General features: G+C 40.0%; 1 protein-coding gene across 3 annotated transcripts in view; it reads left to right on the top strand.

Annotated features, from left to right (window-relative positions):
* The window catches only part of HTR7 (5-hydroxytryptamine receptor 7), a 106,140-nt gene extending 87,838 nt beyond the window's left edge, over nucleotides 1-18,302 (top strand). Inside the window, exons 2-3 of one of the 3 annotated variants that reach the window (XM_025273777.3) lie at nucleotides 6,754-7,512; nucleotides 14,937-18,302. In XM_025273777.3, coding sequence (XP_025129562.3) covers nucleotides 6,754-7,512; nucleotides 14,937-14,979 — 802 coding nt within the window. In that variant the 3' untranslated portion in view covers nucleotides 14,980-18,302. Of the gene's footprint in view, nucleotides 1-6,753; nucleotides 8,920-14,936 lie in introns of those variants that run through there. The other 2 variants (XM_044934958.2, XM_045164103.1) reach the window with 2 other exon arrangements.
* The last annotated feature ends 8,895 nt before the right edge of the window (nucleotides 18,303-27,197 follow it).

The following is a 27,197-nucleotide window of genomic DNA, read 5'->3' as shown; positions in this document are numbered from 1 at the left end:
GGTAAGTATGGTTTAGTAAAACTTTTGTTTGAATTTCATATATATAAATATATGCATCTGTATCTATATACCTTCATAGATGTACATACATGTGCATTCATCAGTTTTAAATTTGCATAAATAAATATTGGGTTGGCCCAAAAGTTCTTTCATGTTTTTTCAAAAATCTTAAGAAAAAAATTCAAATGAACTTTTTGGCCAACTCAGTATATATATTTGTACTGTGTGATGGTGGAAAATGTATTTCTTATTGTAAAAAAATATTTATTTTTAATTCATGTCAGAAAGATTTTACAAAACTCTGCTGTGTATTATACATTAAAAAAAATCTACAACTTTATCAAGACATAAAAACCATGCTTATCTTATTTTCATTTAGCACAGTTCTAAAAGATAGAACTAATGGCTGAGATACTGGAAATGTGATTCATGATGATTTTGTAGGACCTGACTGGATGCACACGATTAAGATGAGATATATAAAGTAACAATAAAGCCCTTCATACCATACATGTAAAGTCTTTGTGACTGAATGAGGGACAATGACTCTAAAAGTACATGGGATAAAGAACTAGAAACATCAGTCCCAAATAAAGTGCCCAGGGTCTCCAGACCTTGAAAGGGAGTCTTTGGGTGGTAGCCTGGGAGTCTGTGTTTCAACAGCTTCTTGGTGATTCTGATAATCTGATAATTTGGGGAACCACTGATATAGGCTGGAGATTGCCATGAATTTCACTTACTGTAAGGAAGGAAGTCTCACAGGAGAGGTCTTCTAAATGTACAGACCTTCTTAAAGCCTAACATTCCAAAAAAACAAAAACAAAAACAAAAAACCAATGTATTTCAGGGTAATTCTACCCAGTTTCCTTACCCCATAGATGATTATTCTATATTAACAAAACTCAGGAGAAGCCATTTAATTAAAGAGCCATTATCTATAATTTCTATACAGTTTGAATGGAAGACAGGCAGCAGAGTTAATTTGCATTCTAATCCCTCTCCATGTATATAATAATTCTCTAATCCTCTTTTTCTCTAAACCCCATTTTAACAGAATCCCTAATGTGAATTGCATACATTTCTCAATTATATAATACTTTGCTGCCTTTGTCTTTGAGATTTACTGTACTTTCACATTTGTATGCATTTAAAAATAAAATTCTGAAGGCTTTATAAGCACCCCGCTTTCTAATTAACAGTGAGCATAAAATGTTAGTTTGACAAATGTTAGCCACGCATATAAGGGAATATTTAGAATCAATCTAGGCTGCTCCCCCCACCGATGGTAAGATTTGTATTATACAAGATTGTGGAGGATCAGTTTATAATTTGGACAAACACTTTCATGAATACCAGTATTACTTTATATAGTAATTATAGGATTTTAGATGCCAGTAAGTTCTGTATTCTTTGTGTGAACTTATGAATGTAATAAAACACTTTTGAAAAGCTAATCAAATGAAACTATCTAAGATTTAATTGTCAGACTTTTAAACCAGATTATCTCTGTTGCCAAAATCACTTATGTGACTTAGGAATCACAGAATCCTCTTAGATCTTTTATTTTGTTCTTAGAATTAAAATGACTTTAAAAAAATTATGTAAAGTTAAAACTTAAGCATAAAAAGCAAAGAGAAAAAATTTTTATATCTCCAAAACTCAGTTAAAATTCTTGTTACTATCTTGGTAGATATTTTTCTAGACATCTCAGTATATACACATGCACACACACTCATGAAAACACCTAGATTTATATAAACAGGTTAATACAACATATGATATTCTACTACTTGTCTTTTAGGGCTAGTCATCATTTTCTATCCACTTCTTGTTGGGCTTTTTAATATCAATAAATAGATATGTATCTCATAATTTTTAATGGTAACATGATATATGTACCTACACATTTTGTGTGTCTGTACCTACACACAAAAAAATATCTATCGCTAGATATTTAGATTGCATCTTTTTTCTCCTCTCTTTTTATATGTTTAGTTAATATCCTTGCACAGTAATCATTTTGCATCTGTACAATTATATTTGTAAGTCAGATTCCTAGAAGTCTTGATTGCTGAGCTAAAAGACAAATGCTGATGTATATTAATTACCAAACTGCCTTCCCCAACTTTTATCTCAGTTGAAACTCCCACTGGCAAAAAGCGCACTTGTTTTTTACATTTTCCCAATATTGGGTTTTGTCTTTCTTTTTTTTTTTTTTAATTTTATTTTTAAACTTTACATAATTGTATTAGTTTTGCCAAATATCAAGATGAATCCACCACAGGTATACATGTGTCTTATTGACTCTGAGAGAGAGGGAGAGGGTGGGAAGATTTGGGAGAATGGCATTGAAACATGTAAAATACCATGTATGAAACGAGTTGCCAGTCCAGGTTCGATGCACGATACTGGATGCTTGGGGCTGGTGCACTGGGACGACCCAGAGGGATGGAATGGGGAGGGAGGAGGGAGGAGGGTTCAGGATGGGGAACACATGTATACCTGTGGCGGGTTTTGTCTTTCTTAAAAATTGACAAGTGATTCCAAATTCTAGCATTATTTTAAAATTTGCGTATCTTTAATTATTAATGAAGTTATACATATTTCCAAGTGCTTTAGAATATTATTTCTTTTGTGTTTTATTGCTTCACTATTTTTATCAGGATGGTTGTATTTTTCTTACTGACCTGTAAGAGATCTGTGAATATTGATCTATTGTTCTTTGGACTGCAAGTTTGTCATTTGACTTTTAATTCTCTGCATAAATGTTTCTTATTTATTTGTATTTTTGTGTAAAATTTTTGTCAAAAATTTATCAATAGTTTCAAGCTTATATTATCATTTTATAATATCAAGCTTTTGTATCCAAAGGTTAATAATGACCTCTGGCAGGATTGCAGAAATATCTGTATTTCCTTGTAGCAGTCTTAGGGTTTAATTTTTTTATATGATAATCTTTAATCCATCTGGGAGTTATTTTTGAATAAGAAGAAAGATAATTCAGATTTATTTTTTACCTCAATTGCTAGCCAGTTGTCAGACTTCATGAATATCTAATCTTATACTCCGATTTAAAATTACTTACTTTCTGATATTAAATTCTCTTATACTTTTGAATATACTTCTGGGATCTATCTTGTTCTATTGATCTATTTATTTCTGAATAGTTATTCAGTTTTTATGTCTGTGGATTTATGCTATTTTTTATAAATATGCCTTCATTTTTCATTGTTTCTGGATTTTGTCTACTTTTGTATACTTACTTGATGAACTTGAATCATTTGGTCAAGCTAACAAAAGAATTGCTAGGATTTTCAACTAGACTTCTATGACATTTTTACATTAATTGAAGGGAAAGTGGCACTTTTATAGTACTGGATTTTTTTATAATTTTTTTTTCTTATGGATTCAGGGATTCTCTTAGGTCTATCAGTAGCATTTCATGTTGTCTTTTATATAGGCCCTGATCATTTAAAAAGATTTTTCTAGATATTTTAATTTTTTGATTGTTGTGAATGAAATTATTTTCTTCCATGAAATTTTCTGTTAATCCTTTTTTAGAAAGCTATTGACTTTTGTTTATTTATTTTATTTCCAGACACTTTAATGAGCACTCATATTTTTTCCTAATCATCTTTTGGTTGGTTTTAGCTTTCAGAAGTCTTAGATGGTACCCAGGAGACTAAAGAAGAAAATATAATTCCCTTATTGTAGAACATTACTTGAGGTGATTATAGAATAGAGCCTAAAATAGGCAAGTTTATGGAATACAATTTGTATATCCAGGAAGGACTGAGTCCTCATCGCTGAAATGTAATAAAGTCAGACTAAATATATTAGAATGAGTAAGTATGCTGTTATTATGAGATTATTTAATATTCTGAGATGTCCTTTGATACTCAATTAATTAACCTCTCAGGATTAATCTTTGTGGATTTGATATTACTTAATGTAAGAGAGAAGCTAGATTTAATTAAGCCTTAAGGTATAAGTTCCTTTTTAAGTAATGAAAATGTGAAGGATGGAAGGGAAAACTGAATCGACTTCCTCAAGAATTAGAGTTCACCAGGTTGTGAGTTCCAGGCTTGCTAATTTTTTATATGACCCCACAAATACAGTATAATTTCTCATCTTGTCATGAGTAATCCTCCTTCCTCCTTCCAGCACTTACTGCTCCAACTACCCACCATCCCAACCCCCAGTAAAATGGTCTGACAGTGCCATCTGGTGGCCACCTAAGAAACTATATGAACTAATCTCTCTCATTGGACCTGCAGCCTGGGTTGATAGAATAATCCTGGAAGCCAGTTCCAGGCTTGGTTGGCATTTTATGCCTGTGGCTACAGTCAAAGGGAGATGATCAAAGTCCAAGTCCTAGCAAAGGCTGCCTAGGGAAGCTTGGAAAGAGCCCAGGCTCCATCCACAGGAGTTGGTAGAGGGCAAAAACTAGGTCCAAAAAGAGAGGTCTGCAAAAGAGTTTTAGCAGGAAAAACTTGGCGAGAGCCCCTGAACCAAAGCAAAGACAGAGAGAGGTTTTATTTTTTAGTGGGACCTCTGCATTCAGCCATAAGACACAGATGAGCTTGATTGTAAGCTTCTCGTCAGTTCTAACATCTTGCTTCAGGGGTTTCCTTATGTACCTTTTCTTTTTCTTTTTCTTTTTTTTTTTTTTTTAACTTTTCCCCCATAGCTTAAAACTCAGATAATTTCAGACATTTCCACATAAAGCCAAAGCTGCTGCTGCTCCTAAGTCGCTTCAGTTGTGTCTGACTCTGTGCGACCCCATAGACGGCAACCCACCAGGCCCCTGCATCCCTGGGATTCTCCAGGCAAGAACACTGGAGTGGGTTGCCATTTCCTTCTCCAGTGCATGAAAGTGAAAAGTGAAAGGGAAGTCGCTCAGTTGTGTCCGACTCTCAGCGACCCCATGGACTGCAGCCCACCAGGCTCCTCCATCCATGGGATTTTCCAGGCAAGAGCACTGGAGCGGGTTGCCAGTGCCTTCTCCAGGCCAAAGATACTTCACACTAACCTTCTCTTGATCTTCCTCCTTTCCTCCTCCTTTCTCTCTTCCCTCCCTTTTCAGCTCTCACTCTTGAGTTCTCAGGTAAACCCCTTACCTTCTCATCCTTCATTCTATCTGGGAGGCAAAACACAATCCTAGTTACAGCTGAAAACCCTAGAGATTGTGCTGGTGGGCTAGCTTTATTGTGGACAAAGGAAGGCAGGAGTGAGGATGAAGAACTGGTCCCGCTGACACCTGCATGCTTGGGGGGAGGGGTCAGGGGTCACTTTACCATGACCACAAGCTCAGTTGTCCCGTTCACCCCTGCAGGATTTCCCCATGTGCCTGCATTCAAGGTTTGTGTCTCTTTCATTGGTTTCATATTTCCAGCATTTAAAATGGCACCTGGCATATAGAAGGAGCTCTGTTGATATTTGTTAAAGGGATGAATGAATGAATATTGTCACTGAATAAGCAAATCTGGCTGCTGCTGCCTTTTTTTTTTTTTTTTTTACTATAGTTCGATTTTGCATTATTGTAAGTTGCATTGATGCTAATTTTCATTATGAAAGCGACTTTTGTGAGATAATTCAAGCATAACGTGTGAGGGTATTTCTAGCACAAAAATAATTATTTTTTAAACTCCAACCCGTCAAGTGACAGACTTTCAGGAAATAACATGTTGGTAAGTTGGTCATTCTCTGTACCTTTCCTTTTGATGTTTCAAGAATATGTCATATATATATATATATGAAAAAACCAACAGAATGGCCAGGCTTTACCTATCTTGGCTTATCAAGTGCTCTTTGAATCCCTTCTCAAATAGAAGCTAAGACCATTAAATATAGAGAAGAAAACAGGTTTGGAAAGCTGAAAGCTACCAAGCATTTGGCAGAACATCTTCCTGACTATGTTTTCCCTGTTTGCTGAGTCTCTCTTGCATTATAAATCCTTGATAACAGATACAGAGAAATATTTATTCTCTGTATAGAACTAAGCACAGAGGAAATGTTGGGTTTGTCTCATATTTTTCAGAATTACGCTTTTCCTTGTGATCCTCCTTAGAACTGGAAAGACAAGGCAGGCTGTTTTTATTTTCTAATGATTACTTCTAGGACATTACTCTTGTGTGAGAATTTTTCTGGGGATAAAAAAAAAAAAAAATGATCACTTGCTACTTTCCATTCCCAAACCCTAGGATTTCCTAAATATCTCACAAATCTCTGTGATCTTAGAGAAGTGCTTTCATTTCAGTGCAAAGGGGAAGTGAAAATGAATTCAGAGCTGGCCTGAATTCAGACAGCGGAGATCAGTGGGTGAATAATCTCTGAGTGTGGTAGACCTTGGCTAGCCTGTGAGCGTGTATTGCAACATCCCACCAGGCTTGACATTTTGTTCCTGACTGATTTCAGTGGCAGCAGTCATGGGGCGAAGGCAGATGTTGAGTCTTTGGTTCCTTGACCACACAGACTGTGAGAGGCTGCAAGGTATGAAAAGAGCATGGCCCAGCATTATAGGCAGAGGGCTCAGGCTGAGGGCTGGCAGTGCCTTTGGCTGGCTGTGTGACCTGGAATAAAATACACAGCCTCTCAGAGCCTTAGTTTACCATTCTGTGAAATGGGAAGACAGATGCCTGCCTAGAAGGGACTGTAAGGAAGGGAGCTCCTGGGTTCATAGCCTAGTGGTGCTCCCCAGTTGATCAGCTGTGATCACGGCAGTCATGTGTTCTCTTCCCACTTCTCTCCCAGGTACCTTGGTATCACGAGGCCGCTGACGTACCCTGTGAGGCAGAACGGGAAGTGCATGGCCAAGATGATCCTCTCCGTCTGGCTTCTGTCCGCCTCCATCACTTTACCGCCGCTCTTCGGCTGGGCTCAGAACGTCAACGATGGCAAGGTGTGCTTGATCAGCCAGGACTTCGGCTACACGATTTACTCCACCGCAGTGGCATTTTATATCCCCATGTCTGTCATGCTTTTCATGTACTACCAGATTTACAAAGCCGCCAGGAAGAGCGCCGCCAAACACAAGTTCCCTGGCTTCCCCCGGCCGGAGGAGCCCGACAGCGTCATCTCCCTTAATGGCATGGTGAAGCTCCAGAAGGAGGTAGAGGAGTGTGCAAACCTTTCGAGACTCCTCAAACACGAAAGGAAAAACATCTCCATCTTTAAGAGGGAGCAGAAAGCAGCCACCACGCTGGGCATCATCGTCGGGGCCTTCACCATGTGCTGGCTGCCGTTTTTCCTCCTCTCGACCGCCAGGCCCTTCATCTGCGGCATCGCCTGCAGCTGCATCCCGCTGTGGGTGGAGAGGACATGTCTGTGGCTGGGCTATGCAAACTCTCTCATTAACCCCTTTATATATGCCTTCTTCAACCGGGACCTGAGGACCACCTACCGCAGCCTGCTCCAATGCCAGTACCGGAATATCAACCGGAAACTCTCGGCCGCAGGCATGCATGAGGCCCTGAAGCTCGCCGAGAGGCCCGAGAGACCTGAGCTTCTGCTGTAAGGCCATTTATCAGTGTTCCCTTCTATCCCCCCGACCCTTTCATGGACCTCCTTTCTGAAGCACATGGCAGAAAGCTTCCAGAACCAGTAGCAAGCTTATTTTCTCCCAAGTGTATCAGATTTGAGTCCAGGATACTGTAGTCTTCCGCCCCATAGAGTTCCAAAAGCCAAAGATAGGTATTCAGTTGGATTGGAGGAAGAGACTGATTTGCTGATGAATCGCAATTGATGCCATGGCTGACAAGGAAGGTGATGTTTTTCCTCCTTTCTTTGAAAATAACATTCACCTTAGGTCCTTATAGCTCTAATTCTTGTAACATTATCATTTTAGTTGCTATTACTCTTACATCTGGTAAAGAGAAAAGAAGTAGTCTGAGGCAGTAGGGAGTGGTTAGTGTGGGGAAATGCCAGGGTGGAGCAAAGTCTTGATAGATACAGAGTTTTCAGAAAGTATGACCCAGCTTTAGGAGTTGGGAACTGATAGAGAGTTGTTGAGTTTGTCTAGGAAGCAATTAGTGACTTTTCAAGAAGCAATTACAATAGGACGTTGGAATCTGGAAAAGGACCGCAAAGAGCCAATGGTGGTAAGGAAATATAACACACATGTGGATTAATTTGGGATTGTAAAGAAGGAAGGAGACAGCATAGCAAAGTCATCAGGTCCAATGAAGATCTTGTTTTAAATTTGAGGTAGAGGAGACATTTTCATATTTGAAAACTGAGGGGAAATAAACTAGATTGAGGAAATAGAAGGTGCTGGTTAGAGAATAGATCAGTGTTGAATGTGAGACAAGACGTGTCCCTCTTCACTGAACCTTGTTCTTTGGAATTGGCCAGAGAACCCTGGACCACTGTAGCTGAGAAGGACCTTCCCAGTCATCGTGGCCAGTCCCTTCCTTTGACAGAAGACATAACTGGGTCATGGCGAGTGAGCTATCATGCAGTGATTAGTGGTACCTCTGGGTCTAGATCCCACATCATGTGAACCTTACCTCCAGATGCTGTCCATATACTAGACTGCTTTTATGTGTAATCAAGGTGGCCAAGGAGACCTCTGTGCTCTCAGCTATCTCAGGGGAATAGGGTCCCAAAGTACCCTCATGGGTTACGGTAGACTCCAGAGCTCCCAACTAGGATACCCACCAGACGACTCTGAAAACCTCAAGGAACTCAGCTTGTTCTCTAACTCATCACCAGGATGAAGGAGGCAGAAACATCTCCCTAATATGGATAAGGGAAACCAGAGATCATCATTTCCTGTCCTAGGAACTCAAAGTTGTAAGACTACAGATATGCTAATTCTTGAGCTGTGAAATAGCTTCGCAGGTATTTATTTTTACTTCTATTCTATACCCTGTTTTGTACATAATAACTTGTTCATAATAAAAAATTAGATTTTCTTTTTCGAAAGACTACAAGGACTTCCCTCATGGTCCAGTGGTTAAGACTCTGAACTTCCGTTGGAGGGGACACAGGTTTGATTCCTGGTTGGGGAAATTCCCCATGTTGCATCAAAAAATAAATAAAATTTCATTATAAAAGAATACAGTCTTTTGGCTTCAGAATGTATGCAATGAGCGACCTATATTACCAAGGATCTTTCCAGGTTTATAAGATTCTTACTGAATCAACCACTGGTGTTTATCCACCAGGACCAGGTTCTAAATTCCTTCAGGGAAAGGGCCATGTCTTAGCCAAATTTCTGTTTGTAGACTCTAGTGCAGTGCCTGACACGTAATAGATAATCCAAGTAATAATTTTTAACAATTGTTGAGTACCTACCAGATGCTATCAGGGTGTTTATCATTCTACCTGTAAACTAGTTGCTTCTGGCACCCCCAGTTTTCAGAGGAATAACAGGCTTGGGACATAAAGTGGTGGCCTAAGATTACATAGTCTGAGTGGTAGATATGGTATGAATCAGCCCAACGCATGTGCTCTTAACTATTGGGTAGCACTACTTGTCAGATGACTTCAGTCTATAGTAGCAATGAGCTTGTGGATGTTTTGAGCTGGGGATTTTAACCGTTAGTTCACTAAGAAGATGTTTAGAAAACCCCATTAATAGGAGTAAGTTAAGTTTATTAGACTTACTGCAGTTTAAGAGGACACCTCCTTGACGGAGTCTTGGTCACTTCTCTGATGAGGAAATAAACAAATGTTATTGATAGAGTTTGAGAGCTTGGGCTGGGTAGTGCTAGGGCAGAGAAGTGAGGACTGGGCAGAGTTTATGATGTGATAACTTGGATTGGTGGGTACAGCTGAGTGAGGACCGTGAAACCACTTTTAATGAGCAAACTGTCAGTCTCGAGGAGTAAGCTAGTTCAGTTGGTGTGCAGTCTTATCTTTTAGAAGCAACTCTTTCCTGTAACAAGGACTGGGTTCTTTTGCCTGGCTCCAGAATTGTTCAGCACAGGAGCAGGAAAGCGTGTTGGTTTCAGTTCCCAGGAGTAACATGCTGAAAGATGTGTTCAAAGAAAGTCTCTCTGGCAGCAGTGAGAAGGGCAGATAAAATAAAAAGACTGATGGCAGGGGGTCCAGTTAAGCAGCCAGTGTAGAAACTAGGAAAGAACCACTGAGGTGCTGAACTAGAAAACACCACTGTGTTAGTTTTCCTTCTACACAGTCAAAGAACTCGGGGATAATTTTATCGATTACTTTAGCTAATAATCCACACATAATTCAAAAAATGCTAATTTTTCAAACATCATACAAATAGGTTTTTCAGTTTAAAATAATAGTTACCCACATTTATTGATGATTCACTCTCAGATATTCTTCTAAGCACTCCATGTGAATTATGGCATTTAAATTCTTAAAACTTTATGGGAGGTTTGTTTCCTTTATCTTCATTCTGTTGGGGAGGTCAAATAATTTTTCAAAGTCTTAAATGGGGAGCTGAATTTGAGTGCAGGACATCTGTGTTCAAATGTATTTTTAACTTCCATGCTGCTATGACTTTTATAAAAGTATTTAAATCAGCTAATATAACGTCAAAAGATATTTGCCTTTGCATCTTTAGCTAGTGTGGAGTCTTAGGTATTAGTTTTCCTGTTAATCTAAGACAAGGATCAGCAAACTTTCACTTTGAAGGGCCAGATGGTGAATATTTTAAGTTTTTCTAGCCATATGGTCTCCACTGAAAATACTTATTTCTGTCTTTGTAGTGAGCAATAAGTCCTAGACACAAGTAACCAAATGAATGTGGTGGTATACAAATAAAACTTTATTTGCAAAAACAGGTGGCAATCGGGGTTTGGCCTACAAGTCATAGTTTGGTCTCCCCTGGTCTCAGAAAATGATTGTGTCCTCATTATATCTCTTTCTGTTTAAATGTTTAATTATTGATTTTATTTAGAATTATGGAATGTTAAAATTATTTGGGATGATGGACCTAAGTATTCATTAACTCTAGGAGATTTCTAATTAGTTGGAATAGCTGCTATTTAAAAAATTCTATGGCAGGCAGTTTTCTTTTTTCTTCCAATGTGGGAGGACTCATTTTTAAATTCTTGTTTATAACTGTGTCAAGCATTGAGGAGGATACGGAAAACATACGATGTCTTTCTTGCTATCGCTCATGTGTTTCTATCGTACAGACTATATGTAAACACACACACAAGCTCATTTACTCTTTTGTGTTGAGAACACAAGGAAAGTTGGAGACAGGAAAAGCTATAAGATTCAAAGGAGAGGAAAATAACTCAGTGATTTCCTTACCTCTGACCAGGGAATACTTCCTAAAGGATATGGGCTCAAATATGACTATGAGGGTCAAAGCATTTATGTCTACAGGAGACTAGAGATGGCATTCCTCATGAAGGGGACATTTCTTATAGAGGTGTCAATATGAGACTTTATGCAAGGGACAGGCTGACTGAAGCATTGTTGTAGGGGAGATTTAGAGATCATAATGGAAAGATCAAATAAATTAAATTATGAAGGATCTTCCATTCTAGCCCCAGAAATTTTAGGGATTTTTTTGTGTAGGCAAATGGTTCTCAACTAGGGTTAATTTGCACTCCAGGGACATTTGACAATGTCTGAAGATGTTTCTGGTTTCTCAGATAGGGAAGGGGAAGACCTCCTAGCAGTGGGTAGAGGCTGAGGATGCTGCTAAACATCCTATCTTACTCAGGCAGCCCCCACAGCAAATAATTACCCAGCCCAAAATGTCCATAATGCTAAGGTTCAGAAATCCTCCTGTGGGCAGAAGGAAGCCATTGGCCAAATCTCTGCAAGTAAGGAAAACGGAGTCACCAAAACCATGAGACTGATTTGGTGGTATCATGTGCAATGAATTAGAAGGTAGAGGTTGGAACTCAGGCATCTCTTCATTGGCTTGTTTTCTCCAAAAATATTTGAGAGCCTGTTGTGTACAAGGCATGGCACCAGGCATGGCAGTGATAGAAGGACAAATGAGTGACAGTCCTTGCCTCTGGAAGCTCACAGAGCCAGTGGGCTGGGGTGGCTGTAGACGTGGTGGGAGTGGTGGCTAGCAAATGACTAGTGACCAGAACTCTCCCTATGGTCCATGCTCTGCACAGCTGCATTCAAGTAAACACCAGCTGGAGAACCCAAATCAACTCTAACTCTACCTGGGTCTCTGGAATAATGATCTGGCATCCAGTCCATAGCTCACAGCAAATCTTACAAGCTTTTGTTCCCCCTCCCTGTCTTTCTAGCACACACATTTCTTGGCCAACCTAGAGACTCTGGGCTGCTCCCTCCAATCTCTCCAGCCCTCTTTCCACCCCTCCACCTCCCCTGGCTGCTTAGGTTCTAGTCTCTTTTACTTTTGCCCCAACTCCATCTTCTTGGCTTTATTTTTTCCTCCTATATAATAGCTTTCTTCCTTTCCTTTATAAACAATCTACTAGCCTGTGTATTGCTACTTCCAAATATTTCCCCATTTTTTTGATCCGCATAACGAGAGGCTCAGGAGTCTGGCAGGCACTCGGGAGTCTTCCTTGGCTAGGGAGTGAATAGAGGGAAAAGGCTATAAATACTTCCCTGGTCATTATAATGTACTACCCTAAATTACAGTCTTTGTCACCTTTTCACAAGTATTCAAATACTGATAATATAAAACCAAATGTGATAATGTGATAGAAGCAGGGGCTTTTTTTTTTTTTTAATTTGATGACTTTATTTATGGATTTGCTTTGAATTGCCAAAAAGCAAAATGGCTTTTAAGTGTCACATTTGGATGACTTTTGTTCTTCAACACCATTACTGTGAACAATATTGAACAGCAATTTCTAAAATACTTCCGTGTAAAAAAATTTCATGGTATTGTTTTCAAGTAGCTCTGCCTCCCCTTCTCCCTTCTTCCTAGCAAAGAGACCCTTACAGTCCCTAACGGTTGCAGTTGTAGCGGGGTCATCTTGAGTTCTTGTCCTGAATGCTGCTCCATGGTGAGCACTGAAGCTTAGGCATTCAGAGTGAATCTGCCTTGTCTTTATGGGCAAGGAAACACTTAGGAGTGATTCGAATCACTTAGGAGTGATTATAAAAAAAAATAAGATGAAATGGGTCCTGTTGAAAATTGGGAAGATACATCACGGCTCTTGAAACCCTGGATGTCTATGGTAGGATGTTGTCTTAAAGACAAAGCCAAACAAAAAGTTGGTTGTTTCATTAATTTTCTTTCCCCTGAGTAGTATTTTCCTCATCATTGACTAGCTGGAATTCAGCTCTTTATTTTTATTAAATCATCAATTAGTACTAATAATAACTTGTTCACTTCCTGCTTTGTACTTGCCTACATTTTAACTTTGCGGCATCTCTTTAAAGTAAGAAAGGCAGGCAATTGACCTCACTTGCTTCTTTCTAATATTTTTGTTTGTTTTCTTAATAAACAGTAAATACACACAGCACAAGATAAAATCAAGTAGTATAAACATGTCTACAAGAAAAATAAGCCTCAGGGGGATGTCTTAGGAAGAAAATATCCATGATGAAGGAAATATCATCATGAAGGAGATGATCTTTGGGGTGGGTCTTGAATAAAGAGTAGGATTAAGGGATGGCAGGGGTGGAGGTGGGTTGGGGACTACTCCAAGAAGAGGGGACAGTATGGACAGAGGGACTTAGAAGTGGACAGAGACACAGTAAGACCCTTGGCTGTGTCTTCAGTAGGACCTGGAAGCTGGGTAGATTGGGGTCAACTTGGAGGGCATGTGGGCAAAGTGGGCGGGGAGAAAAATGAAGGTTTTTGAGCTGGAGTGAGAAAAGATCTACTGGATAAATAGGAGTTCACAATAGGAGAAGGGAAACGGGTAGGAGACCAATGTAAAAGTGATGAGGCCTGCCCGAGGATGGTGGGCATTCAGACTACGAAAGAGACCAAGAATGTCTGGACATTTGGAAACTAACAGGTAGGTTGTGAGGAAAGCGGAGCTTCAGAGATGGTGCTGGAGCCTGGTGGCATTCAGTAAAGCTCATGAGCCGCTGTGAGCCTCAGGGGAACTGCAGTCTCCTCTGTGGGGAGGAGGCAGAGGCCCTGGGACAAGAGTAAGTGTGGAGCCCCGGGGGGGACACAGCCTCTTCTCAGTGCCTTTTCCTAGCTACCCAGCAGCCTGGAGCCGTGGGTCAAAGCCGGAGCACGGTGCTTCCCCTCAGGCACCGTGGTGGGGGTGAGGAACAAATTGAGTTGGTGTCTTATGGAGAAACTGATCCTGTCACCAGGGAGACTCACTCATCAAGTCTTGACAGCCACGTGAGGAGGCACTTTCAATAGGACGGGGAGGCAGAGGCCCCGAACCCTCTTAGACCCAGCTCTCAAGCACAGAGATGTAGTTTGGTAAGTTGAGACGTCCTGTGAAGGTACTGAGTTAGAGGCGTTTATCTAGAGGGATTTGGCTCTGCACTAAGGAGAAAGGGACTTTTCTTCAGCTGTTGGCCAAGACTTCTCCTGACTCACGCCATTTCTGTGAACCTGGGAGGAAGGGAGCTAGGAAGGAGGGGCTTCTCGGTCTCTGCACACATGGTTTACTGTAATGCATCCTTCTAAGTTTGAAGGGGAGGACATTTCCCATTGTAGTTATCATTATTCTTTTCGGGTACAGCAAGTGCAGTAGTATTTTGAAAGGATTATTGAGAATAGAGCCATTTGGGGCTATATTATAAAAGTGAACTCCTAAAAAAAAAAAAAAAAAATGAACTCCTAAATGGGTTATCTGGAGCTGATTTGCAAATATATTAAGGCCTCTGCAACTTGTAGATGTTACAAAATGTACGACAAGAGTCATAGCACTTTTTCTTCCCCCTTAGATGCTCATATCCCCTTAGAAACCACAAATAATTCAAATTATCAAATGCTGTAAGAATTAAATCCACCCACCACAAAGCAACTCACAACGACAGTTCTGCTAAATCATTTTCTTGCGTCCTCTTTCTCTCTTTCTCTCTCTCTCTAGACAAAACTCTGACTACTGTAGAAAAAAAAGTCATGATTCATGATCAAAAGCAGAATAATGGAGATGAAATAAACAAGGCAAGACAGAGGTGGAAACAGAATGCAATCATTTGCCGAGACTTCGGAATGGAATGCGGCGTCTGTCCTTTCTTGGGATGGCTAAGACATGACCAGCAAAGTATATCCACTGTTCAGAGTGTATCGTGAGAGGGATGGTGACCTCTCCTTGTTTTCTGTGGATCCGTGCTGTTGTGTGCACGTGAAAATGGCCTGATCAGCTCAGCTGTAAGCGCACACACAGAACTGAGTTCCAGAAAGAACACAGTTTCTGGTGCTTTGCTTCTGTTCAAGTCTGTGCAAGTGAAGAAGTTCCCGTGCACACTTCTCATGCTGTTGAGTCTAGGCCTTGTGGTGAATATTCAGGAATCATTCATGAGACAGATGTATTTTGCTGTGGGACAGAGGGTGTTTTCCTCAGCCCACTGCGGTAAGCCTAGTGATGAATACACTGCATGTCCACATTAGAAAACAGAACCCTGTCATCAGCCACTACAAATGATCTCCCAGAGCAGTGTCTGTTCAAAGCTTCTGTCAAACAGTTTGGCTTTTTTGCAGGGTCCCTGTGATGTCCCCACCAGCTTCCTTTCTTTGTTAACTCGCTTCTCGTTCTGGAGTAACTCAGGAACAGAGCTCAGGATGGAGAGAATCTTAAAACCTGAATAAAGCTTTTTTTTTTTTTTTTTTTTTTTAATCACACTCACTCTTCTCCTGGGGGCTCCTGAGAAGGGAGGGGCATTCCTCCTGTGAGGAGTTTTCCCTGGATGGAGAGCGAGGGCTGCCTCCCTGCCCCGGACATGAACACGATGGTTGGCACAGAACTTGTGACTGTCCTTTACACCTCGGTGCTGTGGGCCTGCGGGCTGGCTCCTAACTCTGAGGTTTGGGGGAGAAAGGATGGTAACAATGGGGTTTCCACGCAAGGCCGTGATGCTTTTGGAGATGGAGCGTCCTTGTGCTAATTCTCATTGAGCAGCGTTGTATGTGTGCCCCGGCGGTCCCCTGGGGCAGTGCTGGGAAGCCTCTGTAGTACCATTCTGTTCCTTCTAGAGGGTTGGTATTTGTGTTCTCTGTATCTGAAATCACATGTGTGCCTGGTCAATTCTGTTCTCGTCCCCTGTCCTTCCCCAAAGTGGTAGATATTCAGGGCAGGTCAGGACATGGAAAAGTTCCCTTTGTACTTGGTATTTTTTTTTTAATGGTTCTATGTAATATTATGAGTTAGGGAGACAGAAAGTAGATCAGAGAAGAGTACCTCTAAGGGGACGAAATGAATGCAAACCTTCATTTGACAAGAGAGAATGGAAAGTGACTATTATTTTCCTGCAATATGTGTAGCTGTTTTCTCACAGGATAATGTGGAATTCCAGCATGGATGGCAGATTTCTTCCAACTTTCACTGACTTCGCTTCTTATCACACACAAGGAAGGGTCTGCCTCTTTGAAAGGGGAGGTGGGCACTGTCCTTTCCGATAAAGCTTGTACCAATTCCTGAACCGCGGATTTGCTGAAGTAACTGTATATACTTATATCCATAATTTAACTGATTCGTTCTGGTCAGGTAAATGTTGTTAAATTTGAAAATGTTTTATTACATTACATCAAATAAAGTTTATTTGTAGCTGTAATAAAGCAACTTAAATAATGACTTTTAATTGATGGTCTAATGTTACGAATGTCACTCTACGTAGACTAACACAATGGCAGACTTTATGTATTTGCTGCAATCCTAACAGGTAGCTAAGGTAGTTCTGTAATTAATTGCATCCATTTTGTAACTTTTTAAAAATAGTGACCGTTCATTCCTTGATTTGATTAATAAGCATTTGTTGGGCTCCTGCTGCATTCAGCACTGGGGACATTGAGGGAACCAGGATGGTAAAGCAAGTCCTTACTTGTGAGGAATTTACATCAGAAGGCAGACTTTTGTCAGCTTGTCACCATGTAGTATAGTAAGCACAATAGAGATTTTTAAGGAGTGACGTGTTTCTTTCCTGTAGTGTAAGTCAGGGCCTTATGGTTAATTGGATTGATTCAGGTTTTCATAGGTGTTTAATTTTTGTTATTAGGACCTTAGTTATTAACATTGGTTCTTTGTCCTGCCTGACTTGAACTCTTTGCCTCACCCTGGTTACAGCGGCTCGTCCCTGGATACTGTACTCCATGCCTAGCAGCCAAAGGAAAAGAAAAAGAAGCTGGGAGAGAATGAGAAAAAATGTCAAACAATTTATACTAGTTCACCTATGACGTAATTTGTACCAAAGGGACAGCTTTTAACTAAGAATTGGGAAAATCACTTAAAAATTTTATATGTATTTTTGGACGATTCAGCAACCATGACTATTATAACTAATCTCTCTTCTGACTCTAGGGTATCAGTTATTTTCTGGTAAGACCAAATATTGGGAAATGATAACTTGAGAAGTGGCATACTTGTAAGAAGTGACTTAGTGACTGTTGCCTTAGTGTTTAATTTTATTTTGTACATGTTAAACAGGGGGCACTCATAGAACCTAGGTTTTCTGGAAACTGTTTCATAAATTCTTAAAGCATTTACCATGGTGTCACATGCCTGAGATGCCTGTAAATGTTTTTGATGATCATATTTTCATGTAATTTTATTAGATTCATCGATTATAGACATTACCTCAGCAAGACAAATAGAAAATTCAGGCAATTTTTCAAATAGTTTATGCTATTGTGGTAATAATAGGTTTTCCTGGTGGCTCAGTGGCAAAGAGCCTGCCTACCAATGTAACAGACGCACGTTCAATCTCTGCGGGAGACGCAGGTTTGACCCCTGGTTGGGAACATCCTCTGGAAAAGGAAATGGCAACCCACGTTGGTATTCTTGCCTGAAGAATTTCATGGACAGCCAACTACAGAGAACTACAGCAGGCTACAGACCATGGGGTCGCAAGAGAGTCTGACATGACTTAGTGACTAAACAACAATAACAACAAATATAATAATGTCTGAATGGCATCTGGGGATGATGAGAATTTTCCTTTTAGTGTTTCAATTGTCCTGTGAGTTCTCAATTCAATGGATAGAAATGTTTACAATTCTATTGAATTTTTAAAAACAGTCCATGCTCCTCCCTATCTGAGTATCTTCACACATGTTTTCCTCCTCTGCCTGGAATTTTTTTTTTCTGTTCTCAATTATTGATTCTATGTATGTTTTCTCATTGTTTAGTAATTCTTCAAGGGCATGAACCGTGTCTTTTTTTTTTTTTTTAACCAATATTCCCAGCACCAAGCACCATGCTTGGAACTTGTATAGAAGGCAAAAAATATTTCTTTTTTTAAATTGAAGTATACTTGATTTATAATTTTATGTTAGTTTCACGTTTACAATAATGTGATTCAGTTATATATATATATATTTTCAACTTATTTCCATTATAACTTATTATATATTAAATATCATTCCATATAATATACAGTAAATTGTTGTTGCTTATTTATCTTATATATAGTGGTGTTTATCTGTTTATCTCATACTCCCCTAATTTATCCATCTTCCCCGTCCCTTTCCCTTTTGATAACCGTAAGTTTCTTTTCTATGTCTGCGTCTGTTTGTTTTATAAATGGATTCATTTGTAATATTTCTTAGATTAACATGTAAGTGGTATCATATAAAATTTGTCTTTCTTTGATTTATTTCACTTGGTATGATACTCTCTCAGTTCACCCAGGTTACTGCAAATTCTTTTTATGGCTGAGTGATAATGTAGTATGTGTGTATTAGGTTGGTACAGAAGTAATTGCAGTTTCAGACCATGAATTTTACATCATTATAACTAGGCTCAGGCACCTCTTTATTAATCAAAACAGGAACCACTACAATCAACATATTTTTGCTGACAAGAAATAAGTTTGCTTGTTCCTGTAACGTGAAAATCCATGCTTCGGGGTTTCATGAACTCTCGGAAAGCATTTTCTGCCTCCTGCTGATTGTGGACACATTTTCCCTGCAAACAGTTGTGAGATGCTTGAAGGAGTTGTAGTTGGTTGGTGAGAGGTCAGGTGAGTATGGCAGATGAGGCAAAACTTTGTAGCCCAGTTCGTTCAGCTTTTGAAGCATTGGTTGTGTGACGTGCGATTGGGCATTGTTGTGGAGAAGAATTGAGCCCTTTCTGTTGACCAGTGCTGGCTGCAGGCTTTGCGGTTTTCAGTGCATCTCATCGATGTGCTGAGCCTACTTCTCAGATGAAACGGTTTTGCTGGGATTCAGAAAGGTGTAATGGATAAGACCAGCAGCAGACAACCAAACAGTGACCATGACCTATTTTTTGGTGCAAGTTTGACTTTGGGAAGCGCTTTGGAGCTTCTTCTCAGTCTTACCACTGAGCTGGTCACGGCTGGTTGTCATATAAAATCGACTTTTTGTTGCATGTTACAATCCCATTGAGAAATGGTTCATTGTTGTTGCATAGAAGAAAAGAAGATGATATTTCAAAACAACAATTTTTGAAATTTCCTGTCATCTCATGAGGCACCTGCTTAATCAAGCTTTGTCACCTTTCCAATTTGCTTCAAATGCTGAATGACCGTAGAATGGTCGATGTTGAGTTCTTTGGCAACTTCTCGTGTAATTGTAAGAGGATCAGCTTTGATGATTGCTCTCAATTGGTCTTTGTCAGCTTCTGATGGCTGACCACTATGCTCCACATCTTCAAGGCTCTTGTCTCCTTTACAAAACTTCTTAAACTACCATGCACTGTCGTTCATTAGTAATTCCTGGGCCAAAGGCATTGTTGATGCTGCAAGTTGTCTCTGCTGTTTTAACAACCCATTTTGAACTGAAATTAAAAAATCACTCGAATTTGCTTTTTGTCTAATGTCATTTCTATAGTGAAAGTGAAAGTGAAGTCTCTCAGTCGTGTCCAACTCTTTGCGACCCTGTGGACTGTAGCCTACCAGGCTCTTCCGTCCATGAGATTCTCCAGGCAAGAATACTGGAGTGGGTTGCCATTTCCTTCTCCAGGGAATCTTCCCGACCCAGGGATCGAACCTGGGTCTCCCACATTGGAGGCAGACGCTTTAACCTCTGAGCCACCGTGTAAGATAAATATAAAATGAACAGCAAGTAATTAGTCATTAGCAAAAAAACATAAAGTGAGAAATGCTCATGAAAATAATGTATAACATAATGACATTTATTTAAGAATGTATTCCAATATCAAACAGCAAAGTTCAACAATGTACAACCAATTACTTTTGCACCAAGCTAATGTGTGTGTGTGTATGTGTGTGTGTTTGTGTGTCAAATCTTTATCCATTAATCTGTTGATGGATGCAAGTTCCATGCTTTGGCTATTATAAACAGCACTGCAATGAACACTGGATTTATGTATCCTTATTGCTGGGTCATATAATAGATCTTTTTTGAGTTCTTTAGGGAATCTCCATACTGTTCTCCACAGAGGCTGTACCAATTTACATTCCCACCAACAGTGTAGGAACTCCCTTTTCTCTATACTCTCTCTAGCATTTATTATTTGTACACTTTTTGATGATGGCCGTTCTGACTGGTGTGAGATGATACTTCATTGTGGTTTTGATTTGCATTTCTCTAATAATTAGCAATGTTTTGCATCTTCTCTGGGTTTTCCTGGTGGCTCAGGTAGTGAGGAATCTGTCTGCAATGCAAGAGACTCGGGTTCAATCCCTAGGTTGGAAAGACCCCTTGGAGAAGGGAATAGCTACCCATTCCAGTATTCTTGCCTGGGAAATTCCATGGACAGAGGCGCCTGGAGGGCTACAGTTGATGGGGTTGCAAAGAGCCAGACATGACTGAGCGACTAACATATACACACACGCAGCATCTTCTCATGTGCTTTTATGTCATGGTCATCTGTGTATCTTTTTTGGAGAAATGTCTGTTTAGGTTTGCTGCCTATTTTTTGATTGGGTTGTTTCTTTGTTTTAAATTAAATTGTTTAAGTTGTTAGTATGTTTTGGAAATTAACCCCTTGTCAGTTTGCATCATTTGCAAATATTTTCTCCCACTCTGTAGGTTGTTTTTTTCTTTTCGTTGATGGTTTCCTTTGCTTTGCGAAAGCTTTCAAGTGTGATTAGGCCCTGTTTGTTTACTTTTGTTTTTATTTATTTTGCCTTGGAAGACTAATCTAAGAAAATTTGCATTGATTTATATACAAGAATGTTTTCCCTATGTTCTCCTTTAGGAGTTTTATGGTGTCATGTATTATTTTGTGTATGGTGTGAGGGTGTGTTCTAACTTCATTGATTTACATGCAGCTGTCCAGCTTTCCCAAACTACTTGCTGAAAAGACAATCTTTTCTCCATTGTATATTCTTGCCTCTAAGATTAATTGGCTATGGGTATATGGATTTCTTTGTGAGTGTATGCTCAGTCATTCAGTCATGTCTGACTGTGGTCCCATGGACTATAGCCAGCCAGGCTCCTCTGTCTATGGAATTTTCTAGGCAAGAAAATTCCACTGGAGGGGGTTGTGATTCCTCCTCTGGGGGATCTTCCTGACCCATGGATCCAACCGGCATCTTGCATTTCCTGCATTGGCAGGCGGATTCTTTACCATAGCACCACCTACAAACCCCATGGGTTTGTTTATGGGCTCTCTGTTCTGTTCCATTGATCTCTATGTTTTTAGTGCCAGTACCACACTTTTTTTTTTTGGCTGTGCAGGGTCTTCATTGCCATGTGGGCTTTTCTCTAGTTTCTGTGAATGGGGGCTTCTCTCTAGTACACGGGCTACTTATTGCGATGGGTTCGTTTGTTCTGAAGCACAGGCTGCAGGACACATGGGCTTCAGTACTTTCGGCACATGGACTCAGTAGTTGCCACTCGCAGATTCTAGAGCACAGGCTCAATAGTTGTGGCACATGGGCTTAGTTGCTCTGTGGCATGTGGGATCCTTGCAGATCAGAGACTGAACCTGTGTTTTATGCATTGGCGGGCAGAATCTTTACCACTGAGCCACCAGGGAAGCCCCAATACCACCCTGTTTTGATTACTATAATTTTGTAGAATTGTCTGACGTCTAGGAGGGTTATGCCTCTAGCTTCCCTCCATCCCCCCACAGAATGCTTTGGCAATTCTGAGTCTGTGATTCTGAATAAATTTTAGGATTATTTGTTCTAGTTTTGTGAAAAGTGTCTTGGGTGACTTGATAGGGATCACATTAGAGTGACGGATTGCTTTGCATCGTATGGTCATTTTAACAATATTACTTTTTCCAATCCAAGAGAATGGGATATCTTTCCATTTGTTTGAATCATCTTCAATTTCCTTTATTAGTGTTCCTTTTCAATGGAAGAACTTACACTTAATCCTTCTCAAACTATCTCAAAAGATTGGAGTGGAGGAAACACTTCCAAAGTCATTCTAAAAGCCACCATCACCCTGATACCAAAACCATACAGACAATACAAAAAAGAAAATTACAGGCCAATAGGTTTGGTGAATTTAGATGTAAAAGTCCTCAACAAAATTTTAGCAAATTGAATCCAACAATACAGAAAAAGGATCGTACACCATAATCAAGTTGGATTCATTTCAGGGGTTGCAAAAATGGTTCGGCCTACACAAATAAATCAGTGTGATACATCCCATCAACAAAAGACAAGATGGAAGCACATGATCATCTCAGTAGGCACGCGAAAAACATTTGATAAAATTTAACATCTATTCCGGAGAAGGCAATGGCACCCCACTCCAGTACTCTTGCCTGGAAAATCCCATGGACAGAGGAGCCTGGTGGGCTGCAGTCCATGGGGTCGCTAAGAGTCGGACATGACTGAGTGACTTCACTTTCCCTTTTCACTTTCATGCGTTGGAGAAGGAAATGGCAACCCACTCCAGTGTTCTTGCCTGGAGAATCCCAGGGACGGGGGAGCCTGGTGGGCTGCCGTCTATGGGGTCGCACAGAGCTGGACACGACTGAAGCGACTTAGCAGCAGCAGCAGCAACATCTATTCATGACAAAAACTCTCACCAAAGTGGGTATAGAGGGAACATGTCTCAACATAATAAAAGCTATTAATGATAAACTCACAAGCAATGTAATACTCAACAGTGAAAAGCTGAAAGCCTTCCTGCTAAAACCTGGAACAAGACAAGGATGCCCATTCTCACCACTTCTATTCACTGAAGTATTGGAAGTCCTAGTGACAGTAATCAGACAAGAAAAAGAAAAGGTATCCAAATTGGAAGGGAAGAGGTAAAATTGTCATTGTGTGCAGATGATAAGATAATCTATACAGAAAACACTAAAGACTCCAGACAAAAACCATGAGAAATAAATGAATTCAGCAAGGTAGTGGGATAGAAGAATAATATAGAGAAATCTGTTGTTCTTTTATATAGTAATAATGAAGGCGATGGCACCCCACTCCAGTACTCTTGCCTGAAAAATCCCATGGATGGAGGAGCCTGGTAGGCTGCGGTCCATGGGGTGGCGAAGAGTTGGACATAACTGAGTGACTTCACTTTCACTTTTTGCTTTCATGCATTGGAGAAGGAAATGGCAACCCACTCCAGTGGTCTCGCCTGGAGAATCCCAGGGACGGGAGAGCCTGGTGGGCTGCCATCTATGGGGTTGCACAGAGTCAGACACGACAGAAGCGACTTAGCAGCAGCAGCAGCAGCAGCAATGAAATATCAGAGAAATTAAAAAAAAAAACAATCCTGTTTAAAATCACTTCAGAAACTAGGAAGAAACCTAAAGAAGGAGATTAAAGATCTTTTTGCTGAGAACTTTAAATAAAATACTAATAAATATTCCTTCATAGGGAGGAAGAAATAAAAAAAGAAAAAGGGAAGGACCTAAGGGAAGGGAAGGAGTAAAGACAGTGTTGACTTAGTACTCTTTTACTTTCAGGTGAGGAATTCCAGGAGACTTGTGATCAAGTGCCACATGCAGTGAGTGGGCAGAAAGGACCCGGAATTACGGTCTCCCATGTGTAACTTGGGGCAGGCCCTCCACTACATGGTGCTGCTTCTTTAGCATGAGTTTGTCATATCAAGAGAGTGACCTTTTGTTAATTTTCTGCACTAGTGAAGCAGTGCTGTGTATGTGTTCGGGCCCATATGTTGAAACTTGTTTATCTCCAGCTAGCCAGATGGTCCCTAACAGCATACAAAGAAGCCATTTGGAAACTTTCAGCATCTCAGTGCATTTTGAAAGCACTGGGAGTAATGCATATCGTGATGTCATTCCTTACTTACTCTAAGCAGTGTAAATCCAGAAAAGCAGGCCTTGTTAGTATTATGTGTGAGGCATGCAGACCTTGGGATTTTGTGTCCAGAGACAGAAGTTTATTTAATTGGGTCTCTCTTTCAACTTGCTTTGTCTACACTTTCTCTGGAGAAGAAAAATAATTTCTTAAACACTTTGCTATTTAAACTCCTGCTGGCTAAATACATTAAAAAAAAAAAATTCCCAAACTGTGCTTATGCAGTGTAAGCAACAGAGATGTGATATGATCATCGATAAAAACCTGAAAGCAAAATTCATGACGGGTAATCCAAAACAAATGAGAGAGGCTGATAATTTACCAGAAATATATGTAACAGATGACAGTTATGTTGGGCATTTGGCACTTTACGAAAAGCTGAGAAAGAACTGAGACATCTTGTAATTATGGTTCCCTCAACAGACGTATGATATCTTAGATTCTATTCAAACTATATAATTTGTGCTCAGAGATTATGGATCAAAAGGAAGGTAATGGACAAGAAATACTCAGAAGACTATAAAAAAAATGAAAGACCAATCCATGTTTCTTCTTCTAAGAAATTCATTCATCCATCCACTCATCAATCAAATAGATATTTATTAATATGTCCAAAGTCTATCTAAACACTAGAACCCAGGGATAAGACAGAAATGAATCCCATTCTTGTGAAGGTAAATGTTTAGCAAGGAAGCTGAATGGTACACAAGTGATTATAATAATAAAATGTGATGTCTATTATAATAAGGCACATACAGGAAAGTTCAGAAAGAAATGCATACTTCAGTATATTGATATAAATATTTAAATTTCAGTGGGGAAGAGAAGTGGTAATTCAAAATAGGAGACAGCAAGAATTATCTAGAATTTATCTTTGATATGTAGTATGTGATATTTTTGGTGCCAATTACCTTTCTTAATTACATTTTGAATGGGCTATTATTAAAGTGTTCTTTATTCTCTCGACCCACACAGTCTCACAGTGGGAGAGATGGGGAAGAGGTATGAGGAGAGGCAGCAAAAAGTCAGTTAGATGTAAAAGTTTGTCATGGATAATTGACAAAATAAATAATCTACCTGTAGGAAAATGAAATGTAACCATATTCACAGAGAATTATAGACCTAGAGAATCATTTGTGTACCATTGTGTACCAATGGTACATTTGTGTACCATTCAGCTTCCTTGCTAAACAGTTGCCTTCACAAGAATGGGATTCATTTCTGTCTTACCCCTGGGTTCTAGTGTTTAGATAGACTTTGGACATATTAATAAATATCTATTTGATTGATGAGTGGATGGATGAATGAATTTCTTAGAAGAATCATGGCTGTCTGTGCTTAGTTGCTCAGTTGTGTCCAGTTCTTTGGGACCCTTTGAATTGTAGCCTTAGGCTCCTCTCCAGGGGATCTTCTTGAGGCAGGGATTGAACTTGGGTCTCCTGTGTCTCCTGCATTACAGGCAAATTCTTTACTCACTGAGCCATCAGGGAAGCCCTCAGATGAAAGCAAAAGAGTCAGGAAGATCCCACAGAGATACAAACCCCTCCCAGTTAGCAAGTGAGAACATGGTAAATTAGAACTGTGTTTTGTCTAAAGTTGTTGACAAGATGTGATACGGGGTAACATCTTGCAAACTATCTTAGGTGAAGGAGTGTTTTTTAAATCTGTGACACAGCTATGTATTTGAAAAAGTAATAAAAATGATTATTATAAGAAAAGTGAAGTGAAAAAAATACAAAATGTTAAGTTCCGTTTTTTCCTTTAAGTTCAATAAAGGTAAAACTGCATTTCAGTAAAGACGGTCAGAGCAAACATCACAGAGAAAAAGAATCACAAAAATTGACTGTCGTCCACTGAAAGTGTGCAGTTACTCAATGAAGGAAATCCTAGCACTTCCCCGACTGAGAAGTGACAAGTGCAGGACACCAGGTATGCAAGACATGTGTGCAAGGCGGTACAGAGCGTGCGTGAGGAGCCTTATATTGGGAGGGTATACGTGGGGAAGGTGTCTGCTGCTGCTGCTGCTAAGTCGCTTCAGTCGTGTCCGACTCTGTGCGACCCCAGAGACGGCAGCCCACTAGGCTCTTCTGTCCGTGGGATTCTCCAGGCAAGAACACTGGTGTGGGTTGCCATTTCCTTCTCCAATGCGTGAGAGTGAAAAGTGAAAGTGAAGTCGCTCAGTTGTGTCCGACTCTTTGCGACCCCATGGACTGCAGCCCACCAAGCTCCTCCACCCATGGGATTCTCCAGGCAAGAGTACTGGAGTGGGGTGCCATTGCCTTCTCCAGTGGGGAAGGTGAGAAACAGCTCATGTCTGAGAACTACCCCTGGGATAGCAGAAACATGCAGAGAAGTTACCTGTGGTCACAAATCAGAGCCTTTACACAACTGAATGTTCCCCCTCTGTGTTTCTGCCCTTCAATTATCTATAGTTAAATTGAATCCAGAATGCTGACCTGAAGCCACAGAAAAGAGTTTAATTTTTTGAATGATTCTATTAACTAAATTTTTCTTATGTAAGGCAAAGAAAGCCACTGGATTTTGATAGCATGTCAACCACAGAGTTTGAAGGTGAAAAGTGATATGAGAATGTTAACTCCAACATTAGCCATACCACCTTATATCTTATACCCAGTGTTTTTCTAAATTTCACTCTGAACAGAGTTATCTAGGGAGTTTGTTAAACATAAAGATTCCTGGGTTCCATTTACAGAAACTCTGATTCACTGTGTCCTGGGATGCCCTGGAGGGTGCCTACCAGGTAAGATTGGGCTCCAGATCATATCTGGGTTCCAGATGTTGAGAATTGCTCTTTGCAAAGATGCTGGAAAACCAATTCATCTGACTGAATCTGTGTGAAGTTAGTATGGAAAGCGTGATTAATGTGAAATAATATCTAAACCATTTGTATATGGTTATAGAATCTTGTCAGAGGAATCCACAAGATGCTCACAAACCCTCTCTTAAGAGCCCTGTAGGAC

Source organism: Bubalus bubalis, chromosome 23, assembly GCF_019923935.1.
Source record: "Bubalus bubalis isolate 160015118507 breed Murrah chromosome 23, NDDB_SH_1, whole genome shotgun sequence".
Lineage (NCBI taxonomy): Eukaryota > Metazoa > Chordata > Mammalia > Artiodactyla > Bovidae > Bubalus > Bubalus bubalis.
Note: the sequence above shows the minus strand (reverse complement) of the source record. Positions and strands in the feature narration are given on the sequence as shown.